Source organism: Emydura macquarii, unplaced genomic scaffold, assembly GCF_026122565.2.
Source record: "Emydura macquarii macquarii isolate MOO-44397 ecotype Brisbane River unplaced genomic scaffold, CSIRO-AGI_Emac_v2 contig_2680, whole genome shotgun sequence".
Classification (NCBI taxonomy): Eukaryota; Metazoa; Chordata; order Testudines; family Chelidae; genus Emydura; species Emydura macquarii.
Genome location: NW_027132817.1, coordinates 1,913,015 through 1,939,834, shown reverse-complemented (window position 1 = coordinate 1,939,834; position 26,820 = coordinate 1,913,015). Strand labels below are relative to the sequence as shown.

Below are 26,820 nucleotides of genomic sequence, written 5' to 3'. Positions count from 1 at the left end.
TTGGGGTACCAGGTGATTTGTATTTGCTCGTGTTCCCTTGCTGGTGGCAAGACATTACCAACTGCAGAATGCAGTTCTATAGAGAAGGTACAGTCAACACTGACCAATGTGATAGGAGCGTTAATCATAGGCCCTTCATAGTCCCTTGCTCACTGATCTTCTCTCCCACCAAATGGCATAATTCCCAGCCTAAACTACATTATTCAGATTCCACTAATCTTTCTCATCTCATTAGACCTGAGTCTGAACTCCCTTTGCACAGAGAACTCCCTGTGACGACTCTATACATCAAATGACTGCAGGATTAGGCTCTTTGGGAGTAAGACGTTTGCATCCCTGGAGCCGTATCCTTCAGTCTGGCCAAGATATGCTGGCATAATGAACCCTTTTGCAGCCCCTGGATCCTGGAGTCAGTCTACACTAGCCTGGGCCCTCCACACAAATCAGTGCAGATAGAGGAATGCTCTATTAGCAAATAGGGCTACCCTGTTCACTCCTTTTCCTCCAGACCACACCTCAGCCCCTTGTAACCAGGGCTAGGAGGGTGGTGTAGGAATTGCTATGACCAGCTCTTTGCCACCTGAAGATTCCTCAGTGCAGGAGGAATCCTCAAAGGGTTAATTAAATCAGATTTAAGGCTGTTAACGCTTGCAGAACAATGCAGAGGAGCTAGAGTGGGGGAAAGGATTTAGCCCCAGACCACTAGTACTTTAAGCTTCACCATAGCACTAGCAGATCAGAAATCTTTTAATTCACTTGCATCTTAATATGATTTATGGGCGATATAAAGATTTTCTTGCAGCTTTGTTTATAAATGTATTCATTGGTTAAAAAAATATATGAAAAGAAATAATTAGCTAAAACTCATAAGTACCTAGTGCCATGCAGGTCTTTATTTTTTCTTCTACTGCAGGAGTTCCAGAAATCTCTTGGAGCCAAACATTCTGTGTATGACACCACAAACAGGACTGGACGCTCCCTCAAAGAGAAAACCTCTCTGGCTGATGACAATTTGAAACTGGATGATATGCTGAGTGAGCTCAGAGACAAATGGGATACGATCTGTGGAAAATCTGTGGAAAGGTAAAATGAAAGAGCAGTTTCCTTATTTTAAAGGAGACTCGCAGAGGTAAAGAAGAGGGGGTTTTGTTCTTTTCATGCTTCTCTATGTTGTATAAAGAGGAATAGAAGTTGCTTTTTTGTGGTATTTTAAATGGAGGAGCAGAAGGACAACTCCTTCCTAGCATTTCCTGTGCTCTAGTCACCACAGAGGGAACAATGGGCTGGGAGGTGGGTCTGCTCTTCCTCTACACCAGGCATTGCTGCTAAAGGGAGTGCATTAAAGTGAGCTGTACTCTTCATCCTTCCCAGAGGTGGTGCAATATGTATGCTCTCTGCATTCCAGGAAACTCTAAGAAACGGTGTCCGTCCTTCATTTCCCCTCAGACTCCCACTGTGGCCCTAAGGTTTTTTTTTCTTTCACTATCTGCTGGGGGGAAAAATCATTATCTATTAGCGGCTGTTAGATGCTGTCATTTATATTGCATCATGTATATTGCAATCATATTGAATATGACTGATTTTTTTTCCCTAGTGTTTTTGGTGTTTTTTTTTTTTTTAACAGACAAAACAAACTGGAAGAAGCCCTGTTATTTTCAGGGCAATTTACTGATGCTCTTCAGGCTCTCATCGACTGGCTATATAAAATTGAACCTCAGCTGGCAGAAGATCAGCCAGTGCATGGAGACATCGATTTAGTGATGAACTTGATTGACAATCATAAAGTAATTCCAAAAATATTCTTCTAATTACAGTGAATTAATAACAGAGTGTTGGCAGCCATTTTAATATAATTTTGGTCATTCTGTAATTTTGAAAAGAAACGTTGTCTTAGAATCTGAAGAAAACCATTTAACATGGAATGTTTGGACATCACAGAGCTGCCGACTACAATGGAAAATGCTGTGAAATCAGCACTCCTCAGTGGTACCAAGGCTCGATCCACTGTAGCTCAGAGAGGGGGTTTGTGAAGTGAGGATTGATGGGGATCCAGGACATAGCCAGCGAATCGGTGACTCTGCAGGTCCATCCCAGTACTAGGGTGGAGAAAGCTGCTATGGAGTCTGCTATAACGAAGTTGTAGTAGCTGTAGCGTAGTCTGAGTTTGGGATGATTCAGTTCCCTTCATGTCAGCCACTGCTGTGTCCCATTGTCCAAAGTCTGTTTACTGAGGCTTTGGGCAGAGGAGAAAATATCTAGCCCTCACATAAGAGATTTGTCAGAAACATACACATGAGTGTCCTGGAACCAATGCAGCAGTCAGTTGTGCACTTTAACTAATATATCAGCAGTAATGCAGTGTATTGTAATTGTCCCATCATGTAAAAGAGCCTTTCTTGAAATTGGATATTCTTCCATCTGTGAATCTGAACATGCAGTCACATGAACTATGTGAAATATGTGGCATAATCTACAGCCCATCCAGTCAAATCACCAGATGGGCTTTTATTTATATTTTACTATTTTAACCCTGCTCCTTGATCGTTAGCACTTTATCTGACTGCACTGTGTGTTGGGACAGACTTGCACATTCATCATTGTGTCAGCAGATCGATTGCTTTGAAGGGCTCACAGCCTGTAGGTTAAGGTGACCAGATTTTTGTGCATCACAGTGGGTCAAGTAGTTCAGAGGGTTTAGCTACATGTTCGTTTCACAAGGCTAGGTGACTTTTTCAAGGTTGAGTGAGCCTTCTTCCCAATGTAAATGGGCCAGTGTTGAAGCGTAGAGGGCTTTCTTGCAGAAAATATGTAAAAATATGGAACCATTTAATCCCAATTGAGAATAAAGCCAAATGTGTGCATTTTAGAATGTTTAAATTGAAGTGCTTTCTGTAAAACTAAACCCTAATTTAGGCTTCTCCAAATCCCCACTAACTTTTTCACATGTGAGACACTGAAGCCTTGATAAACTGAACATGTAAAATGTATGTGTGGTCCCCAGGTCTTCCAGAAGGAGCTGGGGAAGAAGACAAGCAGCGTCCAGGCTCTGAAACGCTCCGCTCGAGAACTCATAGAAGGCAGTCATGATGACTCCTCCTGGGTTAAGGTCCAAATGCAGGAGCTAAGCACTCGCTGGGAGACCGTCTGCGCCCTATCTGTATCCAAGCAAACACGACTGGAACAGGCCCTCCACCAGGTAAAAAGGATAGGAGAAGCAGAGAAAACACAGACAAATTGGCTGCTTGAAAACTTAATTTTATAATTAAGAAAATGATCAAAGAATTTTCTCAAGTATTTTTCCCCCCACATAATCCCTAATTCTTCTTGGAGTGCTTACTCATGTCGATTCCAAGTAGGTGAGTGTGCACTGCATGCACAATCACCAGAACGCTTTTCCCCTACTGGTAATCATAGGGTCGGCTCTGGAGCTCCCTGGAATTACACATGCATGGCACAGTATATAGGGCCTTGCTGATCCCCTACCTCCTTAGTTTCTTCTGACCGCCCATGACGGTTGCTGGAACATCTCTCTTCTGTTGATTTGCAAGCATCTTCCTAGTGGTTGTTTGAACTGATAGCTGTAAATAGTCAAATAGTTTGAGTTAGTTTGTAGTTATAGTTAGTTTAGTTAGATAGGACCATGATTATTGAGGTCACCTTCCCTTCCCCGGGGCCAGGGCATGCCTCATTTCCCCAGCTTTAAACAGTGCAAGGCTTGCAAAAAGCCCAGGAACGTTCCACATACCACTTGTCTAAAATGTCTTGGGGAGACCCGTCAGAGGAATTGCTGTAAGATCTGCAGGGAATTCTGCTGTAGGACAAAGAAGGAGAGTAGCCAGAGATTGAAGTTCATACTAATGGAGGCTGCTCTGTGCCCACACTCAGCACCAAGTTGACATCTAGTACACTAGCTTTGGTGCACAGCACACCAGCATCCATAAAAGAGATGGCACTGAGGAAGGACTCTGTCTAGAGGCCACCAGCACCATCATGGATCACTGGCACCAAGGGACACTTCATGGATGCAGCACTGCTCACATTCCCTTGTATCAAGTAAGAAACAGAGGAAGATGGACAGGGGACGCTCTCCAATGCTCAGAACAATGGGGTGTAAGGGCTTGAGTGGAGTGCAACCCACGTTGGGCCACTCAAGTGCCATGGCACTGTTAACTCTGGCCCCAGGAAGGGGTCCACTGAGTCCGGTGCCTTTGGACTCCCTACCCAGGGAGACCCCAAAGGAGGATCTACAGCTCTCCTCCATGCTGGAGACCTTTGAAGTGACCAGGGAGCTGTTAGAGAGCATGGTGCCACCCTACCCTCCCAGGTCACCAGTACCGAAGAAGCAACTGGTGCCAACCAGGGGAAGCCTGCTTTGATATCGTGGTCGCCATCTCCCTGGAACTGCTCTCCGGCACTGACAGGAACCACACCACCCTCGTCCCCGTGGAGTAAGTTGTTGGGCTCCAACTCTAAAGCAGAGTCCTACTTCTCTAGGCGAAGCCAGCACTGGTCAAAGTGGTGGCACCAGAGGACTGAGAGTGATCAGCCCTTGCTCATGCCTTGGCCACCACAGTGGCAAATGACAACTCAATGGCCTTTTTGGAGCCATTAGGTGTTCCATCAGACTCAGGGTTACAATCGGGATGGTCGCTATCGCTCACCTCTGGGAACAGATATCACCCTCCTTGATTGGGGGATGTGCTACCACTTAGTATTGAAACCGATACTGAATACAATGCCGAGCCCAGCACCAAATTTGAGGAACCAGCACCGCGGAACCCTCTGGGAGCAGAAGGTCAAGAGAGTGCCCCAGTCAGAGTGTCATCATCTTTTTCCCCAGATGAAGCAGTTGTGGGGTCTTCAATGGCACTGGTTGTGGATGACCGCAGAGCTCATCAGGAGTTCTTGAGGAGAGTGGCGCAGAATTTGGGGCTCCAAATTGAGGAGGTCTCTGACAACGCAGACCCAATGGTAGACATTTTAGCCCCAGAGGGCCCATCCAGGGTAGCACTGCCAATAATAAAGACCAATCAGTATGGCAGACCCCAGCTTCCCCTCCTCCAACTGCAAAGAGGGTATAAATAAAATATTTTGTGCCCTCAAAGGACCACAAATACCTATATACTCATCCCCCGCCAAAGTCGCTTGTAGTTGCAATGGCAAATAAGTGTGAGAGGCCAGGTCAGCAAGACTGTATGCCACAGGCAAAGGAAGCAAAATAATTGGACTTCTTTAGTAGAAAGGTGTACTCTATTTAAGGGCTCCAGCTCCGCATTGCAAACCAGCAGGTGGTTTTAGGCAGATACAATTTTAACTCTTGGGGGTCTGTGTCAAAGTTCTCTGAGTCTATACCATCAGACTCCAGGGCAGAGTTCACAGCTGTAATAGAGGAAGGCAAGGCAGTTGTAAACGCCACGCATCAGGCAATGCTGGACATGTCATAGATGGTAGCGAAGCACTGGATCTCAAGGCTACAAGCCTTCGGCCTCCCACATGAGGTCCAGCAGATGATCCAGGATCTTCCCTTTGAAGGTCTGGCGCTGTTCTCTGAGCAGAGAGACTCGAAACTGCATAGCCTTAAGGACTCTCGAGCTACTTTAAAGTCCTTAGGCCTCCACATTCCAGCACTGCAGAGGAGGCATTTCAAACCTCAACCCCTACCTTGATTCTACCAATATCAATGAAGGACTATAATCATAAAAGGGGCAGAAATTATGGGAGGAGACCCTCTGTCTTCTACCAGCCAAGGCTTTGGACCGGTGAGGCAGTCCTCCAATCCTAAACAGAATTTTGGAGGGTGTGCCCGAAGACAGCATACCAATTCAGGACTAAGATCCTTCACCCTTATTCATTTCGGACCGCCTTTCCCACTTCTACGATGCGTGGGCCCAGATCATGTCGGATCGCTGGATGCTATGCACAGTGGAACTGCAACGCTCTCTTCAATTCAGTTCCCCCTCACCCTCCTCATCCTTCTTCAGGGACTCTTCTCATGAACAAGTTCTAATCCAAGAGGTGCAGGCACTCCTAAAAATAGGAGTGGTGGAGGAGGTTCCGTGGGAGCTAATGGGCAAAGGGTTCTACTCCCGCTACTTCCTAATCCCAAAAGCCAGAGGCTGTCTCAGATCCATTCTGGACCTATGAAACCAACAGATTCATGAAGAAGTTGAGGTTCCCCATGGTCTTTTTGGCCTAGATTATCCCCTCCTTGGATCCGGGGGATTGGTATATTGCCCTGGACTTGAAGGATGTGTACTTCCATGTGTTGATCATTCCCAGTCACAGAAGATTTTTTTGGTTCGTAGTCAACCAGACCCACTACCAGTTCATAATATTTCTGTTAGGCCTTTCTGTGGCACCTCAAGTATTTACCAAGTATATGGCAGTCATTGCCACATTCCTGAGGAAGCGGAAGGCGCAAGTCTATCTGTACCTTGACAACTGGTTGATCAAAGGTTTCACCAAGGCTCAGGTGGAAGCAGATGTAAAATTGATAAGGTCAGCCTTCACCATATTGTGTCTCCTGGTTAATGTCCAGAAGTTGACCTTGACTCTCACTCAGAGGATAGAGTTTATTGGGGCAGTGCTAGATTCAAACCAGGCCAGGGCTTTTCTTCCAGAATCTCGATTCTGCCTCCATCATAGAAGAGTTGAAATGGTACCCCACCACCACGGCCCAAACTGCCTAAAACTGCTGGGGCACTTAATGGCATGCACATATGTTGTTCAGCATGCCAGGCTACATCTCAAACCGCTCCAGGCTTGGCTAGCCTCAGTGTATCATCCATCCCAAGACCACATAGACAGGATAGTCTTGCCCTTCCCCCCTCTATGTTAGAAACTCTCCACTGGTGGCTCTATCTGCAGTCGGTCTGTGCAAGAGTTCCCTTCTCCCCACCTATCTGCTCGTTGTCCCTGGTCACCAATGCCTCAGTGATGGGCTGGAGAGCTCATCTGGGTGGGGCTCAGGACCCAAGGCCTCTGGCCCCAGGCAGAGCTCTCACTCCACATCAGTGTGAGAGAACTGAGGGCAGTATTCTCAGACCTTCCATGCCCACCTGGAAGGCAAATGCATATCAATCATGACGGACAATACAATAGCGATGTTCTATATAAACAGACAGGGTGGAGCAATCTCCTCTCTCCTGTGCCAGGAAGCCTTCAAACTGTGGGACTTCTGCATAGCCCACTCGATTCACCTCGAGGCATCCTACCTGCCTGGGTCTCAGAACAAATTGGCGGACCACCTCAGCAGTTCTTTCTCCAACCACGAGTGGTCTCTCTGCCCAGATGTGGTGGACGACATCTTCCAACGGTGGGGAGTTCCCCACATAAACTTGTTTCCCACAAAATGCAACAGGAAGTGCATGCAGTTCTGCTCCTTCCAGAATCACAGCCCAATGTCAATTGCAGACACATTCCTCATTCTTTGGACAGGCCACCTGTTCTATGCGTTTCTGCCTATCCCGTTCGTTCACAAGGTCCTGCTGAAGGTCAAGAAGGAAGGGTCCTCCACAATCCTGGTAGCCCCAGAATGGCCACGCCACTCAACCCCTCAGTTGAAACTCCTATCAGTCTGCCTCTGGTTATGGATCTGATCACTCAGAACCATGGCCACCTTCATCTCCCCAATCTAGAGTCTCTCCTCCTCACGGCATGGAAGCTCCGTGGCTGAATACTCTGGAGCTACTGTGCTCAGAACTAGTCTGAGAGGTCCTCCTTGTCAGCAGAAAATCTTCCATCAGGGCCACTTACCTAGCTAAGTGGTAGAGGTTCTCCATCTGGTTGACACAGAAGGGTACTCCACCTGTGCTGTCATCAATACCTTTCATCTTGGACTATCTGTTACATCTCAAACTGCAGGAACAGTTGGTGTCATCAATCAAAGTCCACCTGGCCATAATCTTGGCATTTCATCCCTCTGTTGCAGGCCATTCAGTCTTCGCCAACCCCATGGTGGGGCAGTTTCTTAAAGGTCTACACAGGGTTATACTCTCAAACATATCAGTTGATTCCCCAATGGGATCTAAACCTTGTACTGTCAAAACTGATGGGTCCTCTGTTTGAACCTCTAGTGACATGCTCACTTCTCTACCCTGAAAGGTAGCCATTCTAGTGGCCATAACTTCAGCAAGGACAGAAGCCCCTTTATACGGTTTTCTTCAAAGACAAGGTTCAGCTATGCCCTCACCCAGTTTTCCTTCCAAAGGTGATGTCACAATTCCACTCAAACCAGAACATATTCCTTCTAGTTTTCTACCCAAAGCCACACACCAACAGCTGAGAACAGAATCTGTATACTCTAGATGTGAGATGGGCTTTGGCTTTTTATATCGAGAGGACTAAACCCTTTAGAAAGCAACACAGCTCTTCGTGGCGATAGCAGACAGGACGAAAGATCTCCTGGTATCATCACAAAGAATCTTCATGGATCACGTCATGTATCAGAACATGTTATGCCTTGGAAAAAATACCAGCCCCAGCGTTGACAGCTCACTCCAGAAGGGTGCAGGCATCCTTGGCAGCGTTCCTCGCTCAGGTCCTGGTCTAAGACATTTGTAGAGCCACGACATGGTTGTCTATTCACACCTTTGCAGCACGCTATGCTATTACACAGCATGCCAGAGACGACACTGCATTTGGTAGAGTGGTACTGCAATCTGCAAGTCATCGAGCTCTGACTCATCTTCCTATGGACCAGTTTGGGAGTCATCTACTTGAAATTGACGTGAGCAAGTAATCAAAGAAGAAAAAACAGTTACTAACTTCCATAGCTGTTGTTCTTTGAGATGTGTTGCTCATGTTTATTCCAAGACCCACTCAGCTATACCTCTGTCGGAGTCAGCCAGAAAGAAGGAATTCAGGAGTTGGGGGGGTCTGCAGGACCCTATATACGGTGCCATGAAGGTGCGACTCCAAGGGGCTCCAGAGCCGACCCTATGGATACCACTAAGCGAAAACCCTTCTGGCAACTGTGCACACAGCACGCGCACACCTACTTGGAATGGACATCATCTAAAAAACGAATAGTTATGGAGGTTAGTAACTGTTTTTTTACACTTTATCACTACAGAGTAGGTTGTGCCTTTTATTCTTTTTCTTATTATTATTATATTGGATTAGCACCTAGGAGCCGCAGTCATGGACCAGGGCCAGGGTTGTACAAACAATGAACAAAAAAAGAGAGACTATCTGCCCCAAAGACCTTACAATCTAAATAAAGCCTTTAAGATACAGCCCTGAGTAAGGGATGGTATGGAGCTGCCCAAGGGAAAGCTTGAGTGGGGGGATCACACATTGAGCTTCCTGGTGCTCAAGAGTTGGGCATCTGTCAGCTTGTCCACACTGTCTGTCGAGCCTACTGTGCCCACTGCCTTTGTTGGGTAGCAGTCATGGACTATGATTATAGTTGATCTTTGCATGGGGTTGCCATGAGTGGGCTCCCCTTGTTCTCTCCCCCACAAAAGGCTTACTCTGTTAATTTTTCTTACGTAATGATTAAGGCCACTCAAACGGTGCAATTCCCATCTCTCCAGCTAGAACATGAAAGCATGTCATTTGTGTCATTTGTCAGCGTGAAGGCATGACATTTTAAGATGAGCTGCACATACACTATAAATCAGACAGTTAAAAGCATGAGCAGACTTTTAGGCTTCCTACAATTTCTGAGATGCATGAGACATTTTTACAGTCATGGAAATGCAGTACTGTGTATCATTGACTTTTTAATGGAAAGTTAACGTGCTGCTTGATTAATGACTCCAAAGCTGGGTTTGGCTTCATTGTTCAGGGGAGGAATCCAAAGCCGAGCTATTTCTGTCAGATTCCCTCCTTAAAGGGCCGTGCATTTTTCTTACAGGCAGAGGAATTTCACTCTGTTGTGCATGTTCTTTTGGAGTGGCTGGCTGAGGCAGAGCAGGCCCTGCGTTTCCATGGCATCCTCCCAGACGATGATGAGGCTCTGCGGACACTAATAGATCAGCACAGAGTAAGTAAGATAATGAAGAGGATGCTGGCTTCTAGGCTTGATTTATTGAAGGGTGGAAATAAAATGAAACAAAGCAAAATATCTCTAGCATAATCATGTCCAGCAACAAGACTTGTTTTCATAGTTCTTTCTAGAGTAAGAAGTGAAAGTTCTTTTAACTTCAACACCCATATTTAGTTCAGGCTATCGGGGTCACACCTCACTAGGCTTTAAAGCCATTTTGTCTTAGCAAGAAAATGATGCAAAAAATAGCATTTTAAAAGGAGCTGTATACAGTTAGAGACTGGTTCAAAACTCTTTTTGGAAGCAATGTAGTTTGGTAAGCCTTGTTGACAGAATGTTCTAATACCAACAGTATAGCTGTCCTCCTTGCAACTCTGAGTGAAACTACTGTACACTTTTTTTTCAAGGTCATCTGTACATGTCATCAAAATGATGTTATCATCCATTAACCTTCTGTCATGCTGAAATGCCATACGGACATGCTTCACATGCATTAAGTGGTGAAATATTGCAGTGACAAAGATACTGAATATGTTAGGTTACAAGTCATCGAACTGGTTTTCAACTAATTAAATGGAAAAATGACTGAGTTAATGACACAGCTAAGGAATACCTCTTCCCATTGAGGAAGTTACCAAAAAAACCCCAACCCCCAAACACTTTCCATGCAATTGTATTAGCAATGATAATAGCAGCATTAATAATAAAATAATAATAAAAATGTCTGTGCAGTTAACATGAGAAAATAAGAATGGCCATACTGGGTCACACCAGTGGTCTATCTAGCCAAGTATCCTGTCTTTGACCAATGGCCAATGGCAGATGCTTCAGAGGGAATGAACGGAAAAGGGCAATTATCTCATGATCCATCCCATGTTGACCAGCCCCAATATCTGGCAGTCAGAGACTTAGGGACACCCACCCAGAGCATGGTGTTGCATCCCTAACCATCTTAGCTAAAAGCCATTGGTGGACCTATTCTCCATGAATTTACATTATTATTTTTTCAACCCAGTTACACTTTGGGCCTTCACAACATCCCCTGGCAATGAGTTCCACAGGTTGACTGTGCATTGTGTGAAGAAGCACTTCCTTTTGTTTGTTTTAAACCTACTGCCTATTAATTTCATTCGGTGACCCCTGATTCTTGTGTAATGCGAAGGCTTAAATAACACTTCCTTCCTTATTGGTTTTCTCCCCAACATTCATTATGGACCTCTATCATATCCCCCCTTAATAATCTCTTTTCCAATCTGATCAGTCCAAGCTTTTTTAATCTCTCCTGATATGGAAGCTGTTCCATGACTCTAATCATTTTGGTTGCCCTCTCTGTACCTTTTCCAGTTCTAATATATCCTTTTTAGATGGGGCAACCAGAATGGCACACAGTATTCAATGTGTGAGCATACTATCACTTGATATAGTAGCATTATGATATTTTCTGTGTTGTTATACATCCTTTTCCTAATGGTTCATTCAGTTCACTTTTTTGACTGCCACTACACACTGGGTGGATGTTTTCAAAGAATTAGCCACAATGACCCCAACATCTCTTTCTTGTGATAGTAGCTAATTTAGTACATATATATTTTGTATATATAGTTGAGATTATGTTTTCCAATGTGCGTTACTTTGCATTTATCAACATTGAATTTCATCTGCCGTTTTGTTACCCAGTCACACAGTGTTGTAAGATCCCTTTGTAACTCTTCACAGTCTGCTTTGGACTTAACTATCTTGAGTAATTTTCTGTCGTCTGCAAACTTTGCCGCCTCACTCCTTACCCGTTTTCCATACTACTTATGAATATGTTGGACAGCACTGGTCCCAGCACCAATCCCTGGGGAACCTCCCTATTTACCTCTTCCAGTCTGAGAAATGACCCTTTTTTCCTTTCTTCTAACTACTGATCCATGAGAGGACCTGCTCTCTTATTCCATGACTGCAATGATAATAGTAATGTAATGTAATAGCAATGTATTTCTTGAGTACTGGGAGGGAGAAAATTATAACAAAACTTCCATGTAATTGATGGTGCAGAAAAAGCATCATATTTTTACCACTCCTTGTGGGTGGTATTATCAGCTAACGGGGCATGACCATCACCGTGCATAACTCAAGAATCCTCAGAGTATCCTGACTTCAGCCACACAGATCTCAGCACAGCCACATGTAGTATTTGCCCTTTCCAGTGCCTGTCACCATCACCGGCAGCATGTCTGGTTCACTGTTGTACTGCCACTGGTTCCCTCACTGGGCCTGTATACTGCTTTTCCATCTGAGGGCTCTTAAACAGCAGGGAAAGTTTCAACAAGTGACACTGAGTTGTGTGGAGATTTGGCACTTAATTTAGGGCCCCTGGTAACGTAGTGCTTTGTGCTGTGGTTCCCTAGCTTCATCCTTTTCTGTCTGGCCACCTTCCCCACTTAGGTCACCATACATTGATGCCAGCAGCTTTTCTGGTATCTGTGAGGGAGTGAAGTATGCCTGTTATCCGCCTGTGCTCTCTATCTGCTCCAAATGGTTCTCTTTTGCTCTCCTCTGTATAAGTGAAATCCCAGCCCCACTGAAGTCAGTGTCAAAACCCCCTTGATTTTAATGGAGCCTGCATGCCATCCTGTGTCATTAGACTAATAAAATAATTCTCACAAAAATAAAACTTTGCTAAATTATAGTTAATATTGATAAGTCCACTCTAAAAGAAGATGTACCGTTAATCACATTTTTTTAAAAATAAGAATAAACATTGAAACTATGGAAATCACACGCTAAGAACAATTCTGACAGCACCCTGTGCACACAATAAACAAAATACTCTCCAGAATTACTATTCTCCAAACTTTAATAATCACAAAAATTTTAAAATGCCACCTTCCTCTGAGAGGTTAGGAAGGAAGCAGGTGCTTATACAAGAACTCTCACTGCAGCCTTAACCAGGGGGCTTCAACCAGTTTCTTCATAATAAAAAAAACTGTAGCAGTATTAGAGCTGCTGACTTAGTCTAGTTAGAGATTATTTTACTGGGGTTTAGATTTCAATCTTTTAATTACTATCTATTTGTGATGATGTAACTTGCAAATACATAAGTACTTAATTTTCCCCCCAAACTTGGTATATGTGTTGTGCCAATTAATACTGCAAAGGATGACTCACTTTTGAAATTTGTAGCTGAGGGTATTTATTTACACCTCATTAATACAACATTACCATTTGTATTATACATCATTAATTTGATAATGAGGGTGATTTCTCCAATGTAAATCTGAAATTCTTAGGAGAAAAAATGAAAGATAGGTAAATGTGGTATGGTACGTTAATTTAAAACATCATAACTCTTCCATCTATGTTGCTACAATATAATCCCAAATCATTTATTAGATTACATTAGATTTATTCAGGTAAATGTTAAATATATCCATCATTCACAGTGCATTTAATAATTCCTGTAAAATGATTTTAATACATTTGTATACAGCCACATATTGGAAGCTTTCATTTCTAATCATTTAACCTCAAAGGTCCATTTTTATGTTCAACTACTTAGTTTTTCTTGAAAATTGCGCATGATTTAATGAAGGCACTACATGTGTTAGACAATTTAAATTTTCTACCACTCATCATGGTCTCTGGGGACTAAGAGGCACAGCAGGTTAATGCACTACATTAGGTAATAAAAGATATGAATTTGGTCTCAATCTCTCTTTAGTAAAAACGAATCTATATCACTAAATCACCACAGAGTTCACCACAATTTGTAATCCTTGCTTAGGGGAAGCTCAATACCCCAAACATCTAGGCCTCTGCAGATCAGGGTTTTTAAGTTAATTGATAGAGTTGTGTAGGGAAGATTGCATTATGTTTGTTAATATTTTGCCTGGCTCTAGCCAATGCGGCCAGGTTCTCAGTGTAACAAATACTAAAATACACCTATAAATGTGCAGAAACCATTCTGAGCTGAAATTGCAATAATAGCTCATGGGACTTCAGCACCACCATGCTGGAAACATAACCATGATTTGACCTGAGACTCAGACACTAATTTAACCTAATCCAGATTCAGGTTCTGCCTACTCTATCCAAATCAAATTATACTACACAGTCTGCAGGTTTTAGGAGGTAATTAGAAATTGAAAAGAATGTGTTAGAGCCTGAGTGCCCATCTCTTTGCTTCCCCCCACCCCCAGTCCAGTTGCTGGAGATGCTGTGCGATAGGCAGGTATCTAGGGCGCCCAGCTTCCCTTCCATCTCCCCAGCTCAACTGCAGCTCCCCAACTGCCTACCAGGAAGGCTCACTTGAATTTAATTCTCTCCCTGCAGACAGAAAGTGACATTGACGAGAGCCTTCCAGGTGGGCAGCCAAAGGAGCCATCATTTCAGTTTTTCTGACGGAAAATCAAATTTTTCTGCCAAAATTGAAATTATCCCAAAGAAAAATTCAATTGTGAGAAAAAGACATTATCAATTGAAAAATTATTCTCGTGTAAAATTCCCAACCAGTTCTGTTGTCTGGTTCTGTATAGTTTGTGCCTTCAGTATCGGTTCAGGAGCTTATAGATGTATATATTGTTGGATTAGTATTGATAAAGAGGCTAGGTCTTCTGAAATTTTTCTAGTAGTGACTCCAACCATAGCACTTTGGATTTACAGTATCTTATAAAGTGGTACTTTTTTTTTTTAATAGGGTCATGTATATTACAAGCATATGCGACATATTGCAAGACTAAAAAGTTTAGGTTAAGGCACATGTTTTCAATATTAATTTAGTTCTTTATATGGAATAGGTTTTAAAAATGTTAACTTTTCTTGTATGCGGTGTTGTAGCCATGTCAGTCCCAGGATATTGGAGAGACAAGGTGGGTGAGGTAATATCTTTTATTGGATCAGTCCTGCTGATGAGAGAGAGAAGCTTTTGAGCTACACAGAACAATTTTTCAGGTCTGGGAAAGGTACTCAGAGTGTCACAGTTAAATAGGAGATCAAACAGATGGTTTAATGTAAACAGTTAGCACATGTTAGCACAGAACAAGGAGCAACGGTTTCAAGTTGCAGTGGGGGAAGTCTAGGTTGGACATTAGGAAAAAGTTTTTCACTAGGAGGGTGGCGAAGCACTGGAATGGGTTACCTAGGGAGGTGGTGGAATATCCATCTTTAGAGGTTTTTAAGATGCGGCTTGACAAAACCCTCGCTGGGATTATTTAGCTGAGATTAGTCCTGCTTTGAGCAGGAGGTTGGACTAGATTACCTTCTGAGGTCCCTTCCAACTCTATGATTCTATGTTCTAAGGGACCATTCAAGTGAAGTGGCCTCTTAGCACCCCTGTAGTCAGAGGACAAAAAGGGTGATTAGTGGGTTACAGATTGTTCTAATAAACCATGAATCCAGTGTCTTTATTAAAACCAGCAATTTTAGTGTCTAGCAAAGTTATGAATCTAAGCTCTCAGGCTCATCTTTTGAAAGTGTTGACACTTTCCTAGCCCTGAAGAAGAGCTTTGTGTGTCTTGAAAGCTTGTCTCTCTCACCAACATAAATTAATCCAATGAAAGATATTACCTCACCCACCTTGTCTCTGTGAACTTTTCTTACAAGAATTGACCTTGTCTCGTCTCTTACTTTTTTCCCTTTGAATCAGTTCAGGCTTTGAATGATCCAGTGGAGGATTTTAACTTTCTGGATTTGGCCAATGTTCACTGAAGTTACTCAGATTTTTCTTTCAACTGGTGCCAGCATCTAACTGAAATCGTTGTTTCTGCTTTAGGAATTCATGAGGAAGCTGGAAGACAAAAAGGCAGAACTAAGTAAAGCAACAGGTATGGGAGAAGCGATCCTGGCTATCTGCCACCCAGATTCCATCACTACCATTAAGCACTGGATAACAATCATCAGAGCCAGATATGAAGAGGTCAGTATGTCTCATGCAGCCTTCATGGTAACAGGCAGTCTTTGATAGTTTGGAATGTAGCTGGCAATTAACAAGACTGTTACATTGGAAGGAATTGATCCAGCTGTTGAGAACAAAAATATTTAAGCTGGTGGATGTGAATAGGCCAGGTTTTACTCTGCTTTTGAGAAGTAAAAGGATTAACTACAGCCGCTGGTCAGGCTTTTTTTTAGGAAATACCATCCCCCATTTCTCTCCAGCAAATTCATAGCATCAAGGAAGAGACTATAATGCTTTTAAAAAAAACCAAGCAGGGTATTTACAAAGTAGTCTGTCATTGTTGCTCAGTAATAATCATGTTAGAGAATACTGGACTCCAAAATATTCTTAAAATGCCCCCAGGAATGCAGTGGTGATTTCCAAATTGCTCACCAGGTATCCATAGTCCACAAAATAAGACTACATTAACGCAAACTAGATATTTTTTAATTCACACCAGCAGGGTCTACACAGAACAGTTGGAATGCAACACATTAGAGCACTCTACAGTTCACATTCCTGTAATCCAGACTGCGACACCATGTAGACAAGCCCTAATGGGTATGCCATGGAGACTATGTACTCAGCTTCTGTAGATGAAATTTTGTGTTTGTATTTATAGTTTAAAGGAAAACAAATAGTAGCCAGTTACAGCTTCCAGTGTCCAAAGTGGAGATCTAATTCACTTATACTAATATTTCCAGTGATTTCAGTGGGGCTATACATGTGAGTAAAGATGTATAGGATTAAGTCCTTAATGTGCTGCGAGAAGACACTATTGTGGAAATTTAACAAGGCCTGATGGTTAATGCTTGGGATGAAATATGGTTGAATTGGGAATTCCAAGTGCTCAGCACCTGTGATAATCCTGCAACATGTGTTTAAATCATGAAGGGAGGGAGGAAGCTCTGAGATAAAAGAGAGTGGGATGCTTTGTGAAGAAACTTCAAAAGAAACATATCAGATGTGGAAATATTCATGGATTGACATTTTATCCAGGTATTAGCATGGGCAAAGCAACATCAGCAAAGACTGGCAGGGGCCCTGGCTGGACTTATTGCTAAGCAGGAATTGTTGGAAGCCTTATTGTCCTGGTTACAGTGGGCAGAGACTACTCTTAGTGAAAAAGATAAAGAGGTCGTTCCCCAGGAGATTGAGGATGTTAAAGCACTCATAGCTGAACATCAGGTAAGGCATGCAAAATGCTAAATGTCTTAAGGATTTCATACTGATACACAAGTCTTAAGTTTGCTACATAATCAAACATGAGCCTGTTCTAGTTATTTATAGTATGTTTAATTATGCGGTTTCCAGATACTTGACTGTGTATTCCCTGTCCCATATGACTGCTCCCAGCTTTGCTCAAGCAAACAAAACAATGAAAATACAGCAATGTTTTAAAAACATGCAAAGGCTTTTAGGAATAAGGACACTGAACATTTAAAAAACATCTGAAGTACCAGGCAGGGTTGCTTTCTAGAACCAGAACTGCATTGTATGCTTTGCTAAGTGAATTTCAAAACATGTTTTATGCAATGGCTCAAGGAGCTGCTTGTTCAGCGAGTGGCCATCCTTGCATCAGATCAGATCCTAACTGACTCTCCTCTGAACTGTTGTCCATAGTCTGGACAGCAAAGTAGCTGAGGCTGCTCTTGACTCCACAGTCTTTTGCACATCATGCCACAATTCAGCCAGGTGTGGCTACGTATTTTTAAATGTAGACTTCCTTTAGCAGCTCTGCCATAAAGTAGGTAGAAGTTCTTATAGGTAGTATTTCTTAGCTACAAATACTTATTTTATATTTAATTGTAATGCTAGGATTATTTTAGTGAGAGAGAAATATCTCCTCCTGCAATTTTCCTGACAAGAAGTTGCCCTATCTGTAACTTGGTATTCTATTTTCTTTATTTGTCTGTCTTGCCAATTAGTCTTGTGCATTGTTAATTATAGCAGCTACTGTTTAATTGCAGATGTTTATGGAGGAAATGACCAGAAAACAGCCTGATGTGGATAAAGTTACAAAGACCTACAAAAGAAAGGCAGTTGAACCTACTCCAGTACAGTCTCATATTCCTGTGCTGGACAAAGGGAGAGCAGGAAGTAAGTAATGCAAGAGTATATTACTCTTCCAATATAAATGATTATTGCCTTTTCATAAACTAATACTGTTAGGTGTCATTACCATCAGAACAGTCTGGTAAAACAAGGTGAAATTATTCCTCCATTGTTTTTTCTAGCTACTTTTTCATATGTTGTTCATGGAGAGGAACATGTCTGCTTGTTTAAGAGACGTTGTAGTTAATTGTGCCAATACATAACAGGGTAAACATGACACCTACTGTAATTGAATTTGTACTGATTCCCTCCCAAAACTATAGAGTGAACTATTTTAATTTATTTCAGTAAGACTCAAATACCTCTTAACCTTATACAAGTGACTGTCACAAATGATCTGTGTAGCTTTCCATTCTCACACATTGGAAATTTATGATTTCTTTAGTAGAATGATTGCAGAAAACCGATGTTTATTGGTAAATAAATGAGGCATTCCAGTATTTATGTTTCATTTTATCCCATTGCTACCTGTTTTCATGATCTGATGCTAATTTAAGTTTTGTGTGTATTGTACTTTCCTGTGCTAATGGTAGATTTTTGTAAACTCAAATATGGAATTGACACCTGCAAAGAGTATGTATATGCCAATTATGTGCCAACATATGACCATTTTGGGGAGTAGTAATCATTTTGCATGCAAAATTGTGCAAACAAAATTAAAGGCTGGACTGAGGCTGGACTATGAAAATTTCACTCATAAAGTTTATTTTCTTAACCCTATTGTGTTTTAAAACCTCCACTCTTGGTCTTTAGCTGGTCTCGGTGGACTTCTTTTGTTTTTGTTTATTTTGTACTGACTCATCTAAAAGATGAAATATCTAACTGCACAGTGCAGCACGATACATCCAAAATCAGGCTGTTTGTCCTGCAATGCTCTTTCAGACCTTGCCTGCAGTGAGAATATTTATCAACTTTTTTCCATGCTGGTGCCAATTCATTGGTATGGCCAGTCGTGGAAGGTGTCATGTAGACAAGACCCAAGTGTTTTAACCATCATGTTGTCTTACCCTGGTAATTGCAAAACTCCCATTAACTACAATGGGACCAGAGTTTGGCTCATTATTTGTTGCAGAAAGTAGTCTTTTTAAAGAGGTCGAACATCATTCACTTGTATATATGCTGTGTTTTAAATTGGTTGGGACATGGAGAAAAATAAGCCCATGCTAACTTGTATTCTCTTTTAATAGGAAAACGTTCCCAAACAGCAGGCATGTATCCATCAGGAACGCAGGCACAAATTGAAACCAAGAATCCAAGGGTAAACCTATTAGTCAGCAAATGGCAGCAAGTCTGGCTTCTAGCCTTGGAAAGAAGAAGAAAATTGAATGATGCTTTGGATAGACTAGAAGAGGTCAGCACACAGCATATATATTTATATACTGTGTATATTTTTGTTTAACCCTGTATTTCCTGTGACAAAGCAATAGTCATGACAGCATTACTTTAATGTTGTATAGTTAGATGAATACATCTTGATATGTGCATGCAAAAAGCAGCTAGTCCTATTGTAATAGTGAATAGAATCAAACTATTTCAGTACAAATGTGGGCATTTAAAAGAGCCAGTTATTCAAAAGCATGCTGATGTGACCTCTTTTACTTATACTGTAAGTGGTTCATTTAAATTTGAAAAACATCTCTCATCTCTCTTTCCTCAAGCTGAGGGAATTTGCCAACTTTGATTTTGATATCTGGAGGAAAAAGTATATGCGATGGATGAACCATAAGAAATCTCGAGTAATGGACTTTTTTAGGAGGATTGATAAAGATCAGGATGGAAAGATAACGAGGCAGGAATTTATTGATGGAATTCTTTCTTCAAGTAAGTTCTAAATTAAGTTACTGATGAGACTATGAGATGCATCTATTATATTGGCAACGTATTATGTCTGAGGTAAGTCTTGGTGAGGTAATAGATCAATTTTAGCTTTAAAGGCATTATCACTCTGAGATAAAGGTAAAGTGGCAATAATTTTTTTACTTGAAAACATTGTTAAAATTTAGTTACTCATTTCTTGAGCAAGTCAGACTGTGACACAGATTTGTGTTCGTATGTTGTGTGTATGTAATACATTGGCTAAGTGTGTGTGATCATGTCTCCCTCTGGTGGCTGGCCCACATAAAGGAGAGAGCCTACTACTACTAACCGCTCCTTTTGCTCAAGTGGTGAAGACCTGTGCTTTTTGTGTCAGAGGGTTAGGTTTCTGTTTCTGCTGACAACACCTGGTCAGCACAAATGGTAGCCTGTATGGAGATAAGAACACCTCTTCATCTGAGATCATCAAAATGAGCTTCCACAAACATGGGATGTATGTATCATACTGTATTTGGTATGATCATGTCTGCCTCTGATGACTGGCCCACATCTAAGGGTAAGATCCTGTTATTACTACCAGCTGAAAGAGCTACCCCTTTAGCTCACGTGGTGTAGGCCTGAACTTGCTGAATGTCTGTGGCATCATCTCTGTTGGTCAGTCATGATGGATGTTTACAATGCTTTATTTATCTCACTGATCATCATGTAGATGGTCTGTGAGTGGGCAGTGAGCACTGCCACAGGGGTTCTGAACCAAAGAAGGCTTTCAGAATATAGAGTTCCATTTTTAAAAATGATACCAGAAGCTTCTAAAGCGGGCAGTCCTTGAATTCTAAACATTTAATTTGCCTTTAAATTCTTGTATGACCTTCCCGCAGCAACAAACAACTTGACTTGTTGATTTGTGGTATTCTTTGCACTTTTGAGGTCGAGCATGCTAGAAGACTGTAGAACTGCATGTCATTTGAAAGCCTTTTGAAGGTTCCATCTGTTGCTAGGCTCATTCAGTAATGGGCTTCTCTCCCAAAAATGCGCTAGAGTCTTCATTATCCATCAGCATTGGAGACACACCACCTCTTTTTAGAGATTAATTTTCTCTGATTGCACTTGGTATTTTAGTATACATTACCTGTCATTAATGCCTAAAAATCTTCAAGATTTGTAATAAATACAATCACTCTAATGTGTTTATTGTTGAAAATCTATAAGGCTTACCTCCTGATGATGTTTTTGGCTTACAGAATTCCCTACCAGCCGACTTGAAATGAGTGCGGTAGCAGATATCTTTGACAGAGATGGTGATGGGTACATTGACTACTATGAATTTGTAGCCGCACTTCATCCAAACAAGGATGCATACAAGCCTCTTACAGATGCTGACAAAATTGAAGATGAGGTACTCTCTCTATAGTTATAGCTCTCAGATAATTAATATTCTACTGGAATCACACACTTATTAGTGTAATTAATCTTATTTTCCTTCCTATATAACTTGGAATTCTGCCAATTATTTAAGACTTCAGAAATGTGATAATTAGCATTAAAATACTTATTCCAATTCTGTTTTTTGGCAGGTTACAAGGCAGGTAGCTAAATGTAAATGTGCAAAACGATTCCAAGTGGAGCAAATTGGGGATAACAAGTACAGGGTAAGTCTTCACAACACTTCCATGATTCATTCAGTCAAAACATTCTCAAGACAACAGGTCTATTTGAGCATTTAGATTACATAAATTTACAGGAACTTTGTATGACATTCGTATGTTTGCTCAAAGTCTACCTGGAAGTTATGTAATTTCAGTTTCACTAAACTTCACATCAGTAATTTGTGTTAGAAACTATAGACTAATAACATGTTTAACTTTCCACTGCACTACAATAAACCATTTTTCTCAGTATTTAGAGATATTTATATATCTGAATATCCAAAGGATTTAAACCATAGCTGGTCCTGTATATCAATATATATATAGACTTGTTAACTGATTGATTTTTTTACACCACAGTAAAAATGGATTTTCCAAACAAATTCAGATTAAACATGTGGGACTATATTGTAATTAGAATATACTTTGGTCAAACATTTTTATCATCCTCATCCCCTCTTTTTACTTTATTACAGCATACTGTACCTTCATCTAGTATTTAGACAGGAAATGTGCCAGCTATCCTAAAAATAGTTCAGGTGCCAGAGATGAATCTGCCATGTTTCAGAGAAAGTCATTTGTTACCCTTAGGTTCAGTAATTAAAATGTTTTCAGATGAGGTGCTCAATATTTGGATAAGGAAGACTGTGGAACATCTTTAGATGATTTTAAAAGGAAAAAAAGGAACAGAAGATAATAAAGGATTCATGAATCCTTTCAAGTTTATCCTCTAGATAGCTAATTACTTGCGCATCTCTAAACTAGATCCTGTATTTAGAAAGTTTCAATGTGTGTGTTAGTTTGCATGTGTTCTTGAGTCATACAGAGAATTTCTTGTTAAACTAATTGTGTCTTTCTTCCATTTTTCATTTCTTATCAGTTCTTCCTGGGAAATCAGGTATAAACCAGTAGAATGTGTTCTGAAGTTTCTAATTTTATTTCTAATGCATAGTCATATAAGCTTGCAGTGGCCACTCCTTTCCCATACTTTCATCCTGAGCTAATTCATTGTTGGTCAGCTGTGGTGTTTCTGTAAATGCTATAAAATATTCCTGGTTTCAGGATCTCCCCCTCCCTTTATGTTTTGCCTTGTTTCACTAAGGAGATTACTTTTAAGGGAACCAGATAATGGGCAGCAACAATTTGTATGATAAGTTTCTTTTGCATTTCAATCATGATTTACAAACAGTGTCAATTATTCTACTATCCACAGTTTTTATATGTAATATATTACAGCAGTAAGCCACAGAATTCCATGTTGGGTCACTTAGTCACTTACTGTCATTCCATTTTTAGAATCTTTTGAAAAATTGTAGAACATTAAATTAGAAATCAAATTAATACATTGATCAGGACTCAATTCACAATGTACTGTACATATCTTTAATACAAAACTTTGTGGATTGAGTTGGCAGAATAAATTTGAAGTTCAAATTTGGACTGCTTCCATTCCCCCATCAAAAATATTTTTAAAACAAACCATCATACCAATGGTCTGATGTATAGTACTTGTGTTTAAGAATACTTCTACCTTGTTAGTTTGGTCATCAGTGTCTCTGGTTGTGACAATGCCCTACAACAGTAATTGGAAGAAATCAATGATTCCTTTGTAATATGGACATTGAAACACAACCTGTTAAAATATAGAATCATCTTGCCTGCCTTATAAATACATGAAAATGTCTAACATTAAAGTTATCACTAGCATCTTATTCATGTTCTCAGAAGGGCAATTATATGAAGAAATTATTTTAGATGTGCTAATGCTAAAGGTACTACAGTAATAGTAATTTTGCCTCGGCTTTTAAAATGTTGTTGGCAGAGATTACCATAGCATAGTGTGCGCTCAGCAAAGAGTAGCCTTCGCTACCTACCTTTGCCAACCTACTTCTGTCCGAACTTTTTAAAATGAGTTAATGTCTAGAAAGAGAATGCCTTGATTTGGCAAGACTATTTGAAAACTATGCTCATCCTGAGTATGAGAAAGGAAAAGTAGAGTATCTATTGTGATTAACTGAGGGTTATTGCTGCAAGAAGCCACAAAGCATTATTTCAGCAAAGGATACTAAATTTCCTAAAGAAGCTTGGTCAAATACTGTTCTGGTAGCAATGGATTTACATGGCTGTAACCAAGAGCAGAATTTTTTCTTCATTGACACAACCTATAAATCCATCTTTTAAATTGCTTGTGGTTCTCATTTCAAGTTAGGTGACTCAATAAGAAATATTGATCAAAGAAAATCTGAATCCAAAACATTTTAATAAAAATACGGAGTTGGGATCCTTATGGAAGCAGCATGTTAGAAATTGGGTTATTCAGCAGCAACCACACTAGATGAATAAGTTGCAGTGTAAACAGGTTTCAAAGGAAATTGTGTCCAAGTCTCAGTCTGGCTGCAACACAGAGCCACCTAAATAGGGAATGAAATTGTAAAAACAAGGGGATCTTCAAGACTTCACAAAGAACAAAAAGAAACCTCCTCTCTAGTAGGCCAAACAAAATAGATAGTGTAGACTTGTGGGCTACATGATGTCTCATTGATCTACATGTCTAAAAAGGTGGTTCCTCATTATAAAGCTAATAGATTTTTAAAATCCTCACATAGAGCTTATTTAAATTTAAATTTTGCTCATCTAGAGTACAGTTTTCTTTGATTATTAAATTAAGCTTGTAAGCCTTCCTATTGTTTGGTTCCCAGAAGTAGTATTCCTTCTGCCTTCTCTTGCCCACTTTGCTTAAGCAGTGCCAAAGGTCTTTTAACAAGTAAGGAGCACATTTGTGTGATTTGGCTTTAAAATGTTTCAGTCACTTCTCTGAAGCAAGTAGGAACAGTTACTCCAGCAGTCAGGTTCTGCCCAAGATGTGTGCATTTGACTACAATTGAGTTCAGTGAGGTTCTCATGTATGTATGTAATTTGGCCTGAGGATTGGATATCAAATTAAACACTGACGTGCCATCAGCTAGAAAGTGCTGGGTCCCTCTGGTTCAGTTTCTGTGAGGTTGTGGAAACCTTCAGGAAATTATGAGTGTTGAGTTAATTTAGTTCTTGTGGACGGTTTTGGATTGATAACGTTGGAAAGCAAAGTGTCTTCTGTTTTCCACGTAACAAGTACAGCATGTTGTCACAGTTGTGCAAGCCTCTCCACAATAATTCCTCAACTAAACAAAAGTGCTTCAAACCTGTTTTGGATGTTAAAGCTTAGTTCACAGCCCTACTAATTAAATGCTTGGCCCATGCAGCAGAGACTGCCAGCAAATATGCCCGTTGCGAAGGTGATTTTTTTTTTTAATGATGTGTACGATGGTAGGAACTGGATCAAAGTAGCCAGCTGTTTTCACATAGGCCACCGAATACCTTTTGGTCCCTACTGACTTCATCCAAATTCGATCCAGTGATGTGCAAGATCTGCAGGGTTTTAAAGACATTACATAATAACGACACTGAACATTTCAAGACCATACTATATTTTAGGCCTAGTCTTCAGCAGCACGAAATAAGCAGTCAGCACAACATAGGAAGGGTAGAAAGGTAGCTTTAAGCCACTTTTGTACTCCTGCATATCCTGGGGGTGCTTTATGCACAGATGAAGACTGTTCCGATCTCTACTAGCTGTCAGTTGTCCAAAAGGGCCAATATAGCAACCCCAGATCACTGGGGTACAGGGTTGCCTTGGCCAACCCTCTTTTTACCGGCAACGCCACCTTCACCCAACCATGGGGAGGAAGGTGGCATAGAGCTGTTAAAATGGCTCCATAATACCTGAAGATTCTCCTGTGCTCAGCTGATGAGTGGAGTAATGGAAAGCTCCCTTGATACAGCTGAAATTCTAGCCCACTGATCTATCATTTCAACAGTTATTCCACACTTTTCAGCTGAAAGTTTCATATCTTTGAAAACTCTATCCCTCCCATTGCAAGGAGAGTTCAGTGAAAGTTTAATGCTGAAATAATAATTGCAAGTAACTGTGCTGAGTAATTCACACAAATGCAGAACATAACCAATTATTGTATTACTCATTTTGCTGCTTTCACAAGATTAGAAAAAAATCTTGAGAATTAAGCCTAAAAAAATCTTGAGAATCAAGCCTAAAATTAAGCCTTTTTTCACAACCCTACCATATTTCTCTGGGTTAATGAAATCATATTTTTAAGAGTTTACTAGTAATTAGAAATTAAATGAGAAATTTTGAATGGATGATTTAACCCATCAGAGCTGAAATGCATATTTTATGTGTGGAGGACTATTGAAAACCTTAGCATTATGTTTCATCTTGTTACAGTTTGGTGACTCTCAACAGCTGCGTCTTGTTCGCATCCTGCGAAGTACAGTTATGGTTCGTGTTGGAGGTGGCTGGATGGCACTGGATGAATTCTTAGTGAAAAATGATCCTTGCAGGGGTATGTAAGAAAGCTGTTTTAGAATGGCCATTAAAATCATTAAAGGGATGCAGTCACTCTCAAGAACTGTTTGGGATTTTTTTTGCAGGATAGAAATTGAACAGTATAAAACTCCTGTTGTTTATTTAAACAGTAACTCACTGCATACCTCCTAGTTTTGGTTTTGTGTATTATAAAATCCTACGGGACAAATGCTGCTTCATAATATCTGTATAAATCCAGAGTGACTCTGATGCCTTCAGTAGAGTTACTCCAGATTTACACTGGTGTAACTAGGAATTGAACTTGGCTAAATGCAGTACATGGCATGTAAACAGGTTGTACGAGTCGGCAGAAACAAACTGTAGCAACAGTCATTAAAATCTGTTCAGCGAGAGAGAAGTTTTAAAGCCATAAATCAACACAAGGTAATCAGAGCAAAAAGAGTCACAACCACAAGGCCTGACTGACCGCGAGGGACTCATCCTGTCCTCAGACTCTGCTTATGTACTCCCGCGTTCTCACTGGCATTCTCTCCAGAAGCCCTACTTTGAGCCCTGAGCTCTGCATAAGAGAGAGCAGGAGGAGCAGCTCTGTGCTGGGAACTGGAGAGTGACCCTGCCCCTGTCTTGTGGCAGTTGTATACAATATATTGCTTTATCAGTTTTTAACTTCACAAACTGACAACAGCTTAATGAGGGATGGAGGTTTGCAAAGAAGAACTATCCTGATGGGATAGCGGGCTCTCTCTAGCCAAGAGGAAGTTGGAGCCTGACTCAGAGGAACCAAAGGAGCTAAAAGAGAAAGGTGTGAAATAGCCAATTGAGATAGAAGCCAAATGATAGCAAGAGTGATAAAGTTAGAAAATTGTAGTTAGTGTACCTGTTCAGAGTGAGTTAAAAGCAAGTAACTTATGTAGTTCTTTATAAAAAGAATGTAATAGATAATGTTATAGGA

The 26,820-nt window shown here is 41.0% G+C and overlaps 1 protein-coding gene across 12 annotated transcripts in view; it reads left to right on the top strand.

Annotated features, from left to right (window-relative positions):
- DST (dystonin) overlaps positions 1-26,820 on the top strand; it is a 453,158-nt gene that overhangs the window by 414,677 nt on the left and 11,661 nt on the right. For all 12 annotated transcript variants that reach the window (XM_067565502.1, XM_067565501.1, XM_067565500.1 and 9 more), the window contains 13 exons: positions 914-1,083; positions 1,625-1,784; positions 3,002-3,196; positions 9,860-9,988; positions 15,747-15,890; positions 16,908-17,096; positions 17,879-18,008; positions 19,211-19,374; positions 19,682-19,844; positions 21,080-21,234; positions 21,413-21,487; positions 22,365-22,382; positions 25,767-25,884. In XM_067565502.1, the coding sequence (XP_067421603.1) occupies positions 914-1,083; positions 1,625-1,784; positions 3,002-3,196; positions 9,860-9,988; positions 15,747-15,890; positions 16,908-17,096; positions 17,879-18,008; positions 19,211-19,374; positions 19,682-19,844; positions 21,080-21,234; positions 21,413-21,487; positions 22,365-22,382; positions 25,767-25,884 (1,810 nt within the window). The remainder of the gene's footprint in view (positions 1-913; positions 1,084-1,624; positions 1,785-3,001; positions 3,197-9,859; positions 9,989-15,746; positions 15,891-16,907; positions 17,097-17,878; positions 18,009-19,210; positions 19,375-19,681; positions 19,845-21,079; positions 21,235-21,412; positions 21,488-22,364; positions 22,383-25,766; positions 25,885-26,820) is intronic.